Source organism: Lissotriton vulgaris, chromosome 1_1 (assembly GCF_964263255.1).
Source record: "Lissotriton vulgaris chromosome 1_1, aLisVul1.2, whole genome shotgun sequence".
Classification (NCBI taxonomy): Eukaryota; Metazoa; Chordata; class Amphibia; order Caudata; family Salamandridae; genus Lissotriton; species Lissotriton vulgaris.
Window position 1 is genome coordinate 952073687 of NC_141685.1, and position 17827 is coordinate 952091513.

Here is a 17827-nt window from a genome sequence, read left to right on the forward strand (position 1 = left end):
CAAGCTAATGCCCAGAGTTGCTGAGTGTGATCCCTGGTTAGAGTAGGCACCGAGATGAGAATTATCGAGTCCGCTGACCCTGGTCCACGACCCTATAGCAGCAGCAACTAGGTCTAGGTTAATATCTAGAATTATATCAAAGAGGGTGAGCAAATTGTGGGCAGTGGAGTGTCCCACAAACATTCAGGCCTGGTCAGGTCTCACCAGCCCCAGGAAGAGAAGCGACAGCCGCTTAGCGACCAATTTTGCTAAAAAGTTTGAGTCATAATTTATAAGCGACAGGCCGATAGGCGTCACATTTATACACAGGTTTATCAGGCTTGAGCAAAATGAATCACTGCCTCCTGCATATTTAGAGGGAGAATCCCACTCGTTTGCGACTCCACAAAGACTACTGAATTCTTAGGGGCCAAGATATCGAGATAACCTTCATGAAACTTGGAAGGAAATTCTGCAAACCAGAAGCTTTCCTTGTGGGAAGTGCACCAACCACTTCCCTCAGTTACACAGTAAATGGCTGCACCAGAAAAAGTTGTTGGGCATCCCTCAGCTAGGCATGCGCTGTGTCTTACAGATAGTCACCCACCATTGCTGGGGAACTTGCCCCCGTAGTGGCTTAAAGGTCCTTGTAGTATTGCAGAAATAGACTCAGTACCTGTGTGGTATCCTGATGCCATCCACCTTGTCGGCCCCCCCACCCGCACTACACTCTCCATAGCCCAGGGTTGTGTAATCTTAGAAGCTAGGGTCGGCCGGGTCTCTCCCCCTCTCCATATGCTCTCGCCCTGGTATATTTGCAATGAAATTTGAATTTCCTAGCTGCATCTTCATTATACTCTGAGAGATGCAGGCAAGCCATAGTGTTGGAATCCAGCGCCTGCGTAACCACACACTCTGTTGCTTTTATCTCCGTCTCCAATCTATTTAGGCAATCTCAAACAGATCGCAGTACTCCTCCACTTCTAGCCATGCAGAAGCCCCTGATTACTGCCTTAAAGGCATCAAACTCTGTGCCCTGGGTGGCCGTTGTACCATCACTGATTTTAAAATATTCTGCAATCTCCTCACGGAGCTTCTCTGCAAAACCTTTATCCAGGAGGACTTCTGGACGCAACCTACAAACACAGTGGGTCTCACGACTCAAGGAGAGAAGGACCAGTACATGGTCAGATAGGGTGCGTGCACGATGGGTGACCACGCACACCCATGATGCCACATCTTTCGACACTAGCCAATAATCCAGCCGAGCGCACTCTAAGTGAACAGGCAAATCGTGAGGGCTCTCCACCATATGCTAGAATATGTGCCACCAAACATCAAGGAGAGCATGGTATTGGAGGTCCCTGCACCAGGGGCCACCCCGGTTTTGCCCAGCTGCGTTGCAGAAAACAGTTGAAGTCGTATCCCCCTTCCTATCATGGCCTGAGGATCAGTCGTCAATAGCTTGCCCCAAAGAACATGAAAAAGCAGGGTGATCAACATTTGGCCCTTAACAGTTGACAACAGTTAGTTTGGAACATCCCAACCATCCCCATGGTATGGCATACCTGCCTTGTGGGTCTGTGAGTGACTTATCCATTATAAGGGTAAGCCCTGCCAGACCACATGGTCACCGCTCGTCCATAAGATTAACAAGAAGTGACGTAACTGGAGGGCCATCGCCTGCAATGCACTTTCCGAGCATGAGATGGGTTTCCTGTAGGAGTACAATGTCCACCCTATGGCGATCCAAATGTGCAAGGACCTGATGGGTCTTCTGAGTGTGATTAAGACCCAGAAAATTCCAAGTCACACAGCAACAAGCATAAGCCCTCCCCAATGGCAACAGCTCATCATCCGTTCACACGGTCACGCAAGTCGTCCACAACACTGCACCGTGCATGGATTGAGCCCTCTCCAAGCTGCAATAGTCATGAGTAATGTACTTCATTTGTAAGCAACCAGTAACAACTCCAACCTTTACCCACCCACCCACCTACACACTCTGATGGCCCAATCCCACCAAGAATAGGAACACTGCCAATAAGAAAAACCCACTAAGTCACATACAGCAACCCCAAAAAACGGGAAACTAAATGACACAAGGTGTCTTCAACAAGTGGGGGGTATCCCTCAGGGGCTACCAAGAGAGGCAGTAAACCATCCTCAGCAGGAGCGGAGTGTATCCGGAATATCCGTGTATATGCATGTCCACCAAACATGCTCAGAAAGTTTAAATTTGAGGCTTCAACGTCTTCCAGGCAGTTTAAATATGAGGCATCAGCGTCTTCTAATAACATGAATGCGTCATGAGTAAGTACATGACCAGTTCGAGTTTCAGAACAGTACTCTTAGGTCCTGAGCTTGCCACCGACATGGAGACCTTAGGGGGCATGTCCCAAGTCAGCTTCTGTCATAACCCAGTTGTAGGACAGTAGGATCTGCTTTTATGGTTACTAGCACTTTTTGCTGGTGTTGTTCTGTTTTCTGACTGGGACCCTGCTAATCAGGACTCCAGTCACTGTGATTTCTCCCTAAATTTATGGTAAGCACTTTGATACCTCCACAATTGGCTACTGGCATACCCTAGTAAGTCCCTAGTATATTGTACTGAGGTAACCAGGTCATAGGTACACCAGGTGTCTCCCATGGGCTGCAGCATGTATTATGCCACCCATGAAAGACCACTCAAACTGTGACTACAGCCTGCCATTGCATCCTGTGTAAGTTGGTGCCAGCACCACTTCTGATAGATATAAGTTTTCAAATATCTGAGGTCACTGCAATTAAAACCTATAAGTCACCCCTAAGGCAGGCCTTTCAAACCTTAAGGCCGGGTACTAGGTTACAAGTATGAGGGTGCCCCTGCATGAGCAGGACACCCCTACAACCCACGGAGCCCATTCCCGGGTTGTAAGTGCATCAACCATTACGATACATAGAGTAGCCATGCATCATTACATGATGGCTAACTCTAAACTGGCTGTAACAAAGCTTGTCGTGTTTGGTATCAAACATTTTGGAATCATAGGTGATTACTGTGAACCCATGACATTCAATGACCTTAGCCATGGGGAGCGTACATAAGTTAAAAAAGGTGGCACTCAGGGAGGAAACCAGAGGTACTTCCTGCTGCAGACTGAACACTTTAGAGTGTTGGGGTTTTTGCCACACCTGGAACATGGACCCCTGAAGAAAGGAGGCAAGCCATCGTATGGCCATATGGCCATATGGCAGACAGAGCAACCGCACAGACGCTCAGTGAGCAGATTATGCGATAGTGTCAAATGCCGCACTGAGGTCTAGCATCAAGAGAGCAGAAATGTCTCCTGCGTATTCAAGGTGCCCTCACTGTGTGCCTGCCCTGTAGCCTCTGATGCCACTGTATGCATACTTTTTCGCACACCAGAATGCAGACGGGGCTGCTTCCAGTCCAGTTTACCCATTGCAGCGCTGTTAGCACCTTTCACTCCAAGAAAACTCAGCAAAACTGTGGGCCACACACAAGACGGCCACAAAGAGTTTCCAGTCAGCCCCAGAGGAGCCAATGGGGTAAGTCCGCAATGCAGCGAGGGGGCCAACAGCCAGTCAAGTAGCACCTCCAGCTAACCCTAGCTCCTCAACGAGGGTCCCGTCACATCGCAGGACCACAAGGACGAGCAGACCTAGGAGCAAAGGGCAGAATTCGAACAGTAGGGCCCCACACACCTGTGCACACATCCAGGATATGCCACTAACAGGACACGCCGTCACCAGCTGGAACCAGCCAGCCTGTAACCGAAATTGCAGAAGGCTTACCCACCCTCAATGCGGCTCCCGCATTGCCCTGTAAGAGTCACAAGGCTGTCCAAAGTCACCAAGCGGTGCCACACTAGCTACCTGGCCTCCGCGCTGCCGGCCCAAGGCAGACCAAACGACCAACCTGAGGCAGCCCACACCCTCAGCCAGAGGCAGCCCCAAATCAAGCAACAGCAACCCAAATCCTCAGCACTTACACATTGGTGTCCTTTGGCAATCTCCACCCCGCTCCCAACACAGCACAGGACGGGTTCAGCAGCAAAACCAGTCAAAGTCTTCCTTAAACGCTTTGCCAGGCTTCAACGCTCTGCTCCCATAGCTATCTCCCCTCTGGTGCCAAAATCTTGCTTACTAGGCTGGCCTAGCCTCGCAGTTCTGGTTCAGACTGCTGAATGAATGGCCACCCCAGCCACCAGCCAGATCTAGGCTGTCTGTTCAGTCCGCAAACATGGGCTGTTACTTCAAAGGGTGGTAGCATGTATAAACAACCGGATGCTGACGGGCGATGATCCTGGACATCAAGAGAGTCATAGGTGCAGCCATATTGCGCCCCCTCACACCACCCCCCAAATTAATCTTCACACAAGCATTATCATGTTAGACGCGAACAGCATTGGCAAAGTCAAAAGCTCAGCATTTCAATGCAGAGACAAACTAGATTTGCTTGTCTTTTTTCCCTCTGAAAGGATTTTTTCTCTCCATTGGGAAAGCATTACCCCACACTCACATGAAATGTGGGGTGATTCTTTCCCCTTCAAACCTTGTGAGAAAGCTACTCCAGCCATTTGCTGGAGTGGATCGCCTACTACTACGACAGCAGAAAGGGGTTGGTTTGTAGTTTGGGATGCTCCCAAAAATATAAAACGTTTGTGGGTATACCCAAACTCCCAAGGCAAACCATGACTTAGAACACTCACTTCTCACTCAAATGTAATTTACAAATACAGATTTCCGGGGTGGTGAAACTGTATTTATGAATGTAGGAATTCCTTTTCAGATTCAAGCCTAGCATTTAATAAAAAAAGGTAAATTCTGTTACAAACCTATGTTCATAACTGGATTTATCTTTGTGGATTGTGCACTTTGTGTCATACATACCTGCTCCAAAGTCTGAGACTTTGTAAACAGTAATGGCTACTAAAACTGATTTGGAAGTCTGCCTCTTTCAGAGCACTCAATAGAGGTTCAAACATACAGTGAAACTCACTTGTGTCTCTCCAACTTTTCATAGAATACAACCCCTTTCAAGTAACTGCCATTTTTCCACCATGTATGGACATATGTTTTTAAGAGTGGTTACTGAGACGCCATTTACACAGACACTGTTAAAACATCACTATTAGGCCTACAAATTACACAACACCAGTACAAGGATTTTGGTGTGATCCCAAACAGAGTGAATCAAGATATTGCACAATACCAAAATGTCAGCATATAGCAAAGATCCACATGCTTGGTAAAGACACACATGCAAATTCATTCCTTCAAATAACATCTTCTCTAAAAAGATGGAAACCCCAAGTTTTCCTAAAGTCAAAATGTTTACACAAGGTGGTATATACTTCTTATTTCTGAGGGCTACCAAACTCAACTCAGTCTGGCAGTAGTTTTGAGTAGATATTAATGTCACAAAAGTACTTTATGTTACATTACTTTAACTTGTGTAGAGAAACCTATACGCAGTAACAAAGCACTTTGTCATAGAAAACATGGGTAGATTACTTATTATTTACTCACAACAAATGCGGTTCCGCTGATGCATCAGCTTTACTTAATGGCAAATCTATGTTTAGTAGCGGATTTAAGATTGTACAGTACATAAAAGAAAGCAGTCATTCCTAGAATATCAGTACCTCATTAGAGCAGCATTACAAGATGTCAACATGGATGCTGGTTTAAGCCAGAGGGGCAAAAGCTGTTAAGCAAAGTATACTTAGAGTGTAAGGTATTCAGGATGGGGCTGAACATTGGCCCCTACGCACATACCTTTGCTTGCTTTTCAGCCTCCTTCAGGGCAGCTACTTTGTCATCCTGCTTTCTTTTGTTTCTTTCCTACAGAAGATGAAAATTAAGAATACATATGAGACAATTTTGAAAAACACTGAGAGGCCAGAGGAGGAAAGCTCATTTGCATCATACATGCTTTATGAACACCATAATGTGCCTTAACAAACTGAAAAGATAAAGTTTAAAGCATTTTAGGGTATTGTGGGGACGAGAGGGAAAGAGGTTAACAGGAAAGGAGGTAGGAGAAAGGAGATGCAGATTTACATGCACAAACTTTAAAGAAAGAGGTGGGCAGAGGTGAGATGAATATCGGAGCATGGTGGGCGAGACGGATATCGGGGACTGGGCTCTAGGCACCAGACAAACACAGGGAGGCTAATGGGGGGCATGTGCAAAGACGACATAGGACAGACAGACATGGGGGGGCTGGAGGCAAAGCTGTGGCCATTTGAACAAGGGGCCAAGTCACAAACTGATGCAGGGGGGCAGGAGTAGTGGCATCACACAAATTGCAGGAGAAAACACTGGACAGAACGAGTAAGGGGAACAAGAGAAATATGAGGGCGGTAGTCAGTCAGTGCGGTGGAAGACTCAGACAATACAGCAGACCACTGAAAAGAAGGAGACAGGGACCAGATAGATACTTGTGACAAAGCCAGACAGTGCAAAGACAAAGGGCAAGATAGAGAAGAAAGAGCTTAAAGGGACAGGTAGATATAGCTGAATGCAGGGGTGTGAAATGAAATCAAATATCTACTTGTCCATGGGGCAGGTTGCATCATAAATCTACTTGTGTAACAAAATCCACTTGCCACTTTGGTGCCATGTAGTTCAGCGACAACTTATGGTAGCAATCTCATTATATAAGAGCTCTGATATAGCCTCTCTGAATACGCCAGGGATTATACCATAGTAGTGTTTGAATAGTTGCAATCCCATTACGTTGCCACGTTTCTGCAGATCTGCGTACGGGTGCTGAAGGTAGTGGTAAGCAATAGTTCCAGGGTTAGAATGCCCTTTTGAGTCTGTGCAAACCTACTAACTTGCATGTTTAAAAGGTTTTCAACAACTATTCACCAATCTTTTCCCATCCTGAGAAACGTTGGAAATTTACTCCTGACAATGGCAGACGTACACCTTCTTGCATTTGCTCATGCTAAAATGCAGTTCACAAATATTTCTACTTCTGTAAATTCTTGGGATCCACGAAAGCTGTATAGCTGCACTTAATGCAACAACATGGGTGCTCTTTTGAGACATTCTGTCTCTCTCTCTGGCTGGCTTCACTGAGTGAAAGCATTCTGCTCTTTCACTAGGGGCATATCAGCATACATAGTAGGTTTGTTCAGTGCCAGTAACTACTATGGCAGTGTGTGCTTTTTGAGACAAAAAAAAAAAAAAATCAAATTTTTGCTTTTGCCAATGTTTGTTATAATGGTGAGGGCCCGGCAGCTACCAAACCAATAAGATTTTACAAAAACCATGCCAAAACAAAACTAACAAGCATTTACAATGCAACGGTCTCGCCTTTGCAATAGTTAGAGCTACTGGCAATGTAAATGACAACATTTTCAATTATGTGTTGGTTTTCAAAACAGATAAATTAATGGCATTGTCATTTACAATGCCAATAGCTTAATCTCTCGCAAATGCCACACACAAACACAGACCCACACCGAGCCACACACAGAGCCCCCCACACACGCACACAGAGCCCCACACACACACACACACACAGAGCCACACACGCACACAGAGCTCCTACATACAGTGCCACACACACAGAGCCAAACACACACACACGCACAGCCCCCCCACACACACACACACAGCCCACACACACAGAGCCCCCCACACACACACAGGCTCTTACTGTGTGCTTGTGTAAGGGCAGGCTCTTGGTGTGTGCTTGTGTAGGCTCTTGCTGTGTGCTTGTGTAGGGGCAGGCTCTTGCTGTGTGCTTGTGTAGGCTCTTGCTGTGTGCTTGTGTCGAGGCAGGCTCTTGCTGTGTGCATTGCCAGGGTGCTGCCTCTGCTGCTGTGTGCAGAGGCCCTGTGCTGACGTGCATCCTGGAGAGGCCGAGATGGTGCGAGGCAGGCTCAGAGTGGTTTTCGCACAGGGGGTGGGGAGGGGGAGGGCCTGTATGCTCCTCATGCGGCCCAGTTGAGCACAGAGAGGCGGTTCCTTCAAGGTGGGGGGGTCAATGCGTGAAATGATGGTCGGCCGTGTGCGGGAGCTCAGCGCAGCCATGTACTCTGATTTAAACAGATCGCCAACACAACATGGAGTTATGGTAGTAGCTTTTGCATTTAAAATTCTCATAATAAAGTTGATACCTATATTGTCAGCAATACTATTAACATGACGAGGCCCCTATTCTAAACACAGTGTTTCTACTTGAGCTAAAAAAGGTACTGCGATAGCTTAAAAATTTTCCCTTCAGTATCTTTAAAGGACATTTTAGAGCCTTAAAACAGTGCAGGGTTTCCATATATGATTATAGGGACAAACTTTTGTAAATACCTATAACTAGTTGAAATTGTTCTGAAGCACATTGGTTGAAAATAGGTTGGAGTTTGCGGTGATCATGCCACTCTAACACACAGATTTTGCATGCAAAAAATAAACATACATTTTGATCCAAGCAGCCCTTATATTGCATTCATGCAACTTACCTACCAACCTGGGTTGAAACTGTTTCAAATGGCTCTTTCATAATGATTCAGTACAGAGAGCTAGAATCAGTTACGAACTCTAGCCCAAGGCTAGGATGATAAACATTGAAGGTCCAGGGGCATTCTCATCAATGGCAATATTCACACTTCTGAACTAAAGTACCATGTTTTTCTCTCTTCGTTTTCTCACAATTCTCCGCTAATTTGCTAACCACTTATCTAAGCAAATCTAAACTGGGTGCTAGTCTGGAGAATCACTGTGAACCAGAACAACTGAAGTGTGCGGGACCCTGCCCTTAGCATTGGAGTGAGGCACTGGTGCAAGGAGCAGGGGATGCAAACGAGGGTAGCGGGGGAAGCCTTCTCTGTCTCAGCCGGGGAAGGGGGGAGGAGGAGCCGGGCACACACAGAGCCCAGGAGCAGCGGCAGCCAGGGAGCGCATCGACCAGTACGGGAGAGCCCAGGAGAGCCCAGGAGAGGAGGAGAGATAGGTAAGAAGAGGGGTGGGGGAGAGGAGGCGACGAGGATTAGGAAGAGGCTAGAAATAAACACGAAGAAACTAAGCCCCACCCTTTTCAGACTGTAGGGCGTGTTTTTCTTTCTCCCCTCTTCTCCATTGGCTGGAATGTAAACAACGGGCGTGTTTTTGACTTGTTGTTTTTACTTCCAGACAATGGAAAAGAGGGTAGAACAAACCTAAAAAACACCCCCCCCCCCCAATCCGAAAAAGACGGGGCTTAGAGCGAGACAATGACGTAACTGAGACCTCTTCTCCAATGGCTGGCCGCAGTTTAGGAGGCTAGCCAATGGAAAAGAGGGGCGGGGTTTACCCTCGCTACTCAGAGTCATTAAATCTCGCCAGCGAGATTGCGCATGTGCGCAGCCTACGATAGCCGAGACATTAAAAGCCGACCACCAGTTTAAGACTTACTGGCTTTGCCAATTCTGGTTTATCTTTGTTTCCCATAATATTGAAACTGGATACACTGATTTTCTGTTATGAACATTTTTGGGAAATACTAGCATGCATCAACACATGTTACTAAAAGATGCTGCAAAGAAACGGTACCTGAAATTTTACAGTACTTTAGCAAAATGTTTTTTCCTGCTTTAATTTTTTATGAACATTTTATTTTGAAAGCAAAGAATCATCAATCTTGCTTTCAAGCTTCTACACATATTTGCATCAAATCAGAGAGTAATCTGGGAGCTTTATACATAGCCTCATATTGCAAAACACTAAAAACGTGTGCCTGCTTTTTCCCGTTGCTTTGTTTGTCACTCTCGGAGACCTCCTCCTCCATTCGCCTAATCACTGTGCTCTGCTCTGTATTTGCCCCCGAGAAGGCTCTGACGACAAAGCCGATATAGAAGCCGCTGACCGGACCACTCATGACGCTCCACACAGGCCCCTGGCTTGTTATTTTATTTTGCTGTGTTTTGTTTTGCTTCACTCCCGGACCTCCCATATAGCATCGCCCGAGGCCTGGCTCTCTCAACATATCAATGCCAGGATACCGCTGTTTGCTCCTTTGCCCTGTTTGTTTCTCCTCCTCCCTCCAGTCGCTCACACACCGTGCCTTTCCTTGTATTAAAATCTCACGACAGAGACAGAGCTGATGGTGCAGCTGTTGGCCGGACCACCCATGACGCTCTGCATGAGGACCTTGGCTCATTTGCTTTGTTTAGAGGTTTCTCTCCCGGACCTCACATGTAGCTCTAGTAGCTTCACCCGTGACCTGCAGACTATGGATATCTCCGCCAGGTAAACACCTCTCTTGTCTCTCAGCCCGTTAATCTCCGAGCTCTCCTGCCCCCCCCTCCCCTACCGGCCGACGCTGAGAGGGACGTTCTTCACAAGATTTCAGCTCAAATGACTTACTTCACTTTCGCTGCAGTATCCCCAAAGGACCTGTCCTCGCCCCACCCAGTAAAGCTCACTCTCCCTGGTTCCCTTTAACAGTGCTAGGCAATGCCAATACCATTACCCTCTCCCACAATCAAACGTTTTTGGCACACTTATTAGGTAGGTGCATCCCTTAGGCCTGCCCTCGCTCCACTCAGAAAAGTGCACTCTCCCCTTATTCCTTTAACAGCGCTAGAAAATGCCACTACCCTTACCCTTGCCCACATGCAAAGATTTTGGCATACTAATTATAAAGGCGCATCCCTTCGGCCTTCCTTATACCCCTCACCTAAATACCCTATCCTGCAAAACTTAAACCCCACACCTAACACGCTTTCTTGCAACATTCAACACCTCTGAGGATCATTCACAGGTAATCTTTTTTACTCCCACCTCTCAATTAATATTAGTCGTCGACATAACCCAACCCAGCATGCCCCCCTCCGCTCAGTTCAGATTGGACTCCAGAAATTAGGTATTCATTGTGATACAATTAATTACCCGACCAACCTCTCCAAAACTGCAACTAAGTGTCTAAACATAGACTACTCAAAGCCAACCCAGAAACCCCCATCTCTGACCCCTATTTCTGTAAAAAATAAAAATTAAAAAAAGGAGCAATTACTAGTGACCTGATCTTACAAACAAAAAGAAGAGCTCAGTGGAGGATAGCATTCCACTCTACTCAGAATCACCTCGGCTAAGAAATGTTGTCACAGTACTAAGACTATTGGCGATATCCTCACCCACATTAAGAGCAAACGCTACCATCTCCATCTATAACAATGGGATTATACTCATCAGGCCACAGATCGCAACCTGGCCATCTTTGATGAAAAGTTCAACTTCATTAAGAAATCGCTGGACCATAACGTAGCACCTACTCACCCGTTGAACGACCTTCCACTAACTCCAACCTAGGGTCAACTTGATCCCTCTCTTTTGTCCCACAATCACCTGTCAAATGCCCCTCTTACTTCGAACAACTCTTAAAGCTCCAACCCCCCCTCACCTAGGCTTCACATACTCATCCACCGGGCCTCGACCACCCATAATTTCCACACTCCACTCCCGCTTGGTTGATGACTTTGCTATCCCTAGCCCTGATCACCTCTCCCACACCTCCAACTCTCCCCTTCCTCCGAACGCTCCCCTAATTCCTGTTCCCCACTACTTCCTGACCCACTCTCCACCTGGACTGCAACGCCCCCTAACCCCCCCTCTAGCACCTACTCACCTTGTTCTCCTCTCCATCTGAGACGGAAATCCTCCTCTGAGGATTTTTTCCCTCCACCTCATCCCCTCTCTGTGAACTCACCTACGTCCTCCACAGTGAACAAAACTCCTCCTTCCATCCACGCGAGTCCCCTCTCTGTGAACGCAACTAGGTCCACCACAGTGAACAGCACTCCTCCTCCCATTCACGTGAACTGCGAGACACACGCGGATCCGGCTGCTAAGCTCCATGAAATAAATGAGGAACTTCTCAAGCTCAAAATTGCCAACCAAAATCTCTAACACCCCTTGACCTGGCCCTTAAAGCTCGCTTTCAACAAGACCTCGCAGGATTCCCAGCACTCTACCCTGCACCATTTTCCATCTTTCCATGGCATATTGACACCTACTGTCCCAGGGCTGCAACCCACAGGCAGAACTGGAATTCCACCCCATACCATAATGCCCCATCTTGACCTGCAGAGCCAAAAATCAGCTATCAGAAACTGACATTCTCTCCCTCCTCCAAGAGTTCAACGACCCACATACGGCCATCTCAGCCCCTTCTGGTTCTTCTCAAACCACCCGTTTAAATCCACCTGAAAAGAGCGGTCCCAAGCAAGAAACTAAGAGACCAAACAATACATCACACCGAACCCACATAGAGGCCCCAGACCTAACGCCAACACCTTAAAATCCAGCAACCTCTTTCAGATCCTTATTACACAGCCCTCTATCATTGAACACAAAGCACACCTGAAATGCCTGCTACTTAACTGTAGATCAGTGTTGAAACATGCCACAGACCTTTCGTATCTCATCCTGGCTCAGGAACTCGACCTACTTATCCTCACTGAACCCTGGCTCAAGGACTCTTCTGGCCCCATCCTTGACATTATAGTCCCAACCCAGTCACAACATTTTCAGACTCGATCGAGTTAAGAAAACGGGTAGGGACATAGCCTGTATTCACCACAGCTCTCTCTCTCAGCAAAACAATCCCCCCTCTGCTAATCTTTTAGCCTGTGAATATCTTTCCCTTGATATAACTACCAAGCATAGACCCATATGTAGCCTGCACATCTTCTACCACCTGCCGGGAGACAACCTCCTGGTTATTGAACAAACTATAGAAACCATATCCTCCAACCTAGGAGAATATTACCCCCAGATCTTCCTTGGAGACTTCAACCTCCACTGGAATGATCCACATGATCAGGCAGTCTCAAAAGCTTCCTAAGTGCTCTCTCCCTGTCCCAAATCTGTGACACTCCCACGCACAAACTAGGCGCAACCCTAGACCTAATCATCGCTAACCCCAATTCCATTCAACTCTACTGTATTCTCCCCTGTGACTGGTCTGACCATTACTATATCACCTTCCGTATCCTTGAAAGCTGGAACTCCAAAAGATCACAACCACGTCAACATAAACAGTGGAAAAGATCGCTACATAATACCAACATAAATAAACAAATTTCTCACTGCATATCTCCCTTCGGCCCCCTGCTAACATTGACAACGTTCACGGCCTCACTGAACAATACAACTCCCTGTTGTCTGCCCTTGATGCAGCTGCCCCCCTTCAACTAAAAAGGATACTCATCAAAGACTCCAAACCATGGTTTAATGACAGCCTTAATTCGGACAAACGCAGCCTTAGATTAGCAGAATGCGCATGGAGATCAGCTCCATCAACTGAGCAACTAAAAACTCAGACTAAAAAGGAGCAGATACAATAAACTCATCAGAACACCTAAAGTAAATTTCTTCAAACCCCAACTGGACAAAGCCCAAATTAATCACCCAAAAAGACTCTTTCAGCTGATTAAGGCACAATCTAATAACACTTTCGTACAATCACCTCACATCTCCCCCTGCCCTTAACCGAACTGTGATGCCGTAGCGACTTCTTCCTCGCTAGGGCGAATAAGATCGAAACTGACCTCAAATCGGCTCTCATCAACCTCGCTCCCTCTCTGGACCATCCTGACGCCTCCCTACCCATCCCCCTCCTACCCTGTCCTTTCTCTCCACTAAAAACAACGCCTCTTGAAACCAATTCACCCCCTCAACGAGACTGCCGTCCTCAGCATTCTATCAACCCTGAAACCCTCTAATCACTTCAATGAACCCCTCCCCCCAAACTTCTTGCTTCGCTTCTCCAAGGGGAGATCCCAGACTGCTTGAACGCTGGCCTTGTTCTCCCTATCCTAAAAAAACCGACAGCTGACCCTGAAGACCTGAATAACTATCGACAAATCACAAACATCCCTACCCTGGCTAAACTCCCCGAGAAGTGTGTACAATAACAATTGCGCAAACACATTGACCTATACCAACTCCTCGATCAATAATAATCGGGCTTCCGCTCTGGCCACAGCACGGAGACGGCCATCACTCATATAGTGGATAATGCCCTCTCTATGATTGACCAGAACGAAGCATGCCTACTAATACTACTCGATATCTCATCTGCTTTTGACACGGCCAAACATGACAACCTTCTTAACCTCTTGGAATGTAGGATGGGACTCTCAGGTACTGTCCTAAAATGGTTTGCCTCCTTCCTCAACAACAGGACACAGTCAAATCAAACTCTATTCAACCCCAGTCCCTGCACACTTGGTGTCCCACAAGGTTCCTCACTCTCCCCACACTCTTCACCCTCTTCATGGAACCACTGACTGTAATCCTCAAAAATTCCAACATCCAATACCACATGTATGCATATGATACGCAACTGTACATGAAACTATCTTCACCAGAAGATATCCAGTCTCTCAAAGGAACCCTGCACAAAACCTTCAAATGGTTAACCTCCAAACACCTCAAATTAAACGCACTTAAAACTGATTTACTCCTAATTTCACCCACTGGGCAAACCCTCACTGTAGGGAACTTCCTCACAAACCTTACTGCTCTCGACTGCACCCCACACATCATTGACTCCACTAAATCATTGGGTGTTGTTTTAGATGAGAATATAAACATGCAAGACCGCATTAGAGAATCGACCAAAGGAGCGAACTACCATCTAAGCAGCCCAAGAAAACTCAAACCTTACCTCCCACAAGGTGACTTCAAATCGGCGGTGCAAGCACTTGTCATTTCAAGACTCATATACGGCAGTGCCACTCTATGCGGTCTCTCTAAACTCAGCCTAGCCCCACTCAGAGCATCTCTGAATGCTGCGACTAGGCTGGTCAATGGCTCCAAGAAATCCAACCACATCTAGTCAGACCTGAAATTACTAACTGGTTCCAATTCGAGGAAAGGATACAATTAAAAATTGCGTGTAAGACCCTTAGAGCACTACACTTCATCACCTCTCTATACCTGAAAAATAAGCTTGAACTAACTGGTAGTGCTCGGACCTCAAGGAGCACCAGCACTCTGCTCTTCAAAAGGGAAATGAAGGCTCTACTGATGAATAATTCACTAAATTAGTAGCCTCTCTCCATCACCGCCCTATATGTTTTAGCGTCATGTATTACCAACTGGCCTCTGCTACGCTCCTGTATCGCCCACTACTGTCTTATTGCCGTTCCCAATATAACTTATCGTAACTGCTATCTGGCCTATGTCAGGGCCCACTTTCACCCGTACTTATGCCACTGTTGCTCCTGATGTATATTGCCTTAATTTCCCTAATTTTCTCCTGCAGCTATCGACTTGTATCCTCTTCCGCCCTCATGTAGAGTCCTCTCATTAGATTAGTGCCAAAGGACCAGGATTTTAGTGTCGAGGAAGTAGTGGCGCTCAGGTTATTCACGCAAGTGTATGAAGGTAAATTACATTGCGGTGCAACTTGGGAAGGGGAAATTCCAGTAACCCCTTGATTTGGACAGGGGCACCCTATCCCATGAAATATTAAGACAATCCCCAGCACACACACAAATTTGAAATTAGAAAATGCAGTTAGTGGAAGGGCAACAAAATTAGTTCAAATCCAACTATGGTATCTTGTTTTTTTTTTCAGGGCTGGGAATGATACAAAACATGAACTAAGGACATATAATGGACGATACATACAAAAGGAAAAACAATTGTCTACACACATTAGAAAATTTACATCACCCGGCACATGTGGAAACCAAATTGGAGAAGAAAAATAAATAAAAAACAGACAAAGTATACAAGACCCATAACGTGAGGTGAAAGGCGTAACCCTGTGGTTACTACCACTGATGATAATAACACAACACACTGGTAAACTAATCAGGAGCTCAGAGCATTGGTAACAACATAGTTATTTGGGGATATCCTAATCTAAAAATCATGCAGAGTCTAAATACAGGTCTAAAAACCTCTAAATGTTGGGCTGTAAACAGGACTAGACAGGTCATGGGACTGTTGCAGTTATGACCATCACTGTGACTGAAATTGAAAAGCGGCAATATCCTCAATATTCAAAATTTGTCAGTTTAGAAATAAAGCTCATAGGAGCATCATTTGCGTACTACGGGAAGCACAAGTTACTACTTGTGTAACAATATATCTGTAAGAGACATTAGTAAGTGATAGATTCCTTACCTTAGAATATCCCCAGCCGTCAGACTGGATCCGTAAACTTTCGCATATCAATACCCGTCGCCGGAGTACTTAGACGCCTCCCTCGCGTGCTGATGTCAGTTCTTATACACAGCTTTTCCGCACCAGATACTCAGAGCCATGATAGAACCAACACTGGTGCCATGAAACTAGGGCCCTGAAAGGTGATGACCTTAACCCTAGATATCGGACGGGGAGGAGGGGTGGGTCGGTAAGAAATCTATCACTAATTAATGTCTCTTACAGATATATCGTTACACAAGTAGTAACTTGTGCATCTGAAAGAGACACGTTAGTGATAGATTCCTTACCTTAGAATAGATACCAACACCCGTGGTGGGTCTGCGAACCAATAATCACACCAGAAAGTCCTGGAGGACGGAACGGCCAAAGAAGCCATCCCTCCTGACTTGGCTGTCCAGGCAGTAGTGTCTTGCGAACGTGTGCAGCGAGGCCCACATAGCTGCATGACAAATACCCTGCAAGGGGACTCCTCGGCCCAGGGCAGTAGTAGTCGCCTTGGGGAGGAAAGAGAGTTTTGTCCGCAACACAACCTTGCCCGGATGGACAGAAAGGAAAGGAGGTTTAGAGGAAAGAGCCTGGAGCTCACTCACTCTCCTGGCAGAGGTGATGGCAACCAGGAAAGCAGTCTTAAGTGAAAGAAAACGGAGAGGAAAGTTAGGAAGCGGCTCAAAGGGAGCGCACATCAAGTAAGTTAGAGCCAGTTCAAGTCCCACTGGGGCATCATGAAAGGAACAGGAGGGAACATATGAGTGATGTCCTTTAAGAATCTGTTTACAATGGGGATTTGAACAAAGAAGGTTGATCAGGTATCCTTAAGAAGGCTGAAAGGGCAGAAAGGTAGCCCTTGATAGTGCCCAGAGCAGAGCCCTGCTGGGCAAGAGAAAGAAGGAAGAGTAGAACCTCAGAAAGAGGAGCATTGAGAGGATCCACAGCCTTTGCTGTGCACCATGCCACAAATCTGTTCCACCTGCAGGCGTATACCGACTTTGTGGAGGGACGCCTGGCTGCCAGAATGACATTACAGACTTCTGGAGGCAAGTCAAATAGCCTCAACTGTCGCCGCTCAATCTCCAAGCATGGAGGTGGAGACTGGACAGGTTCGGGTGGAGGACCGTCCCCTGCTGCTGCGACAGAAGGTCCTCCTGAAGAGGCAGGCGAACCGGGGGATCGACTGACATACTGAGTAGCTCGGGATACCAGTACCTTCGCGCCCAGTCCGGAGCCACAAGGATGACTTGGGCCCGGTCGCGCTTGATTTTCTTCAGCACTCTGGGCAGAAGTGGTACAGGCGGAAAGGCGTACAACAGACCGCAAATCCACTCGTGACGAAAAGCGTCCCCGAGCGAGTGCCGCCTTGGAAATTCCAACACGCAGAACTGATGACATTGCGCGTTCTCTACGGTGGCGAATAGATCTAACCAAGGCTCTCCCCACTGCAGAAAGAGGCCTTGCGCCACGTCAGAGTTCAGACGCCATTTGTGATCCATCATGCACCTTCGGCTGAGCTCGTCCGCCCTGGCGTTCAGAGAACCTGCCAGGTGTTGAACCACCAGGGTCACGCCCTGATGTTCCAGCCACTGCCAGAGGCGCAGAGCCTCCTGGCAGAGGGTCCACAACCCCAACCCACCCTGTTCGTTGCAGTACCACATGGAGGTGGTGTTGTCCGTGA

General features: G+C 47.0%; 1 protein-coding gene across 8 annotated transcripts in view; it reads right to left on the reverse strand.

The window, feature by feature from the left end:
- Positions 1 to 17827, reverse strand: part of BAZ2A (bromodomain adjacent to zinc finger domain 2A) — a 1275716-nt gene that overhangs the window by 799322 nt on the left and 458567 nt on the right. For all 8 annotated transcript variants that reach the window (XM_086959424.1, XM_086959462.1, XM_086959400.1 and 5 more), the window contains one exon: positions 5764 to 5829. In XM_086959424.1, the coding sequence (XP_086815550.1) occupies positions 5764 to 5829 (66 nt within the window). The remainder of the gene's footprint in view (positions 1 to 5763; positions 5830 to 17827) is intronic.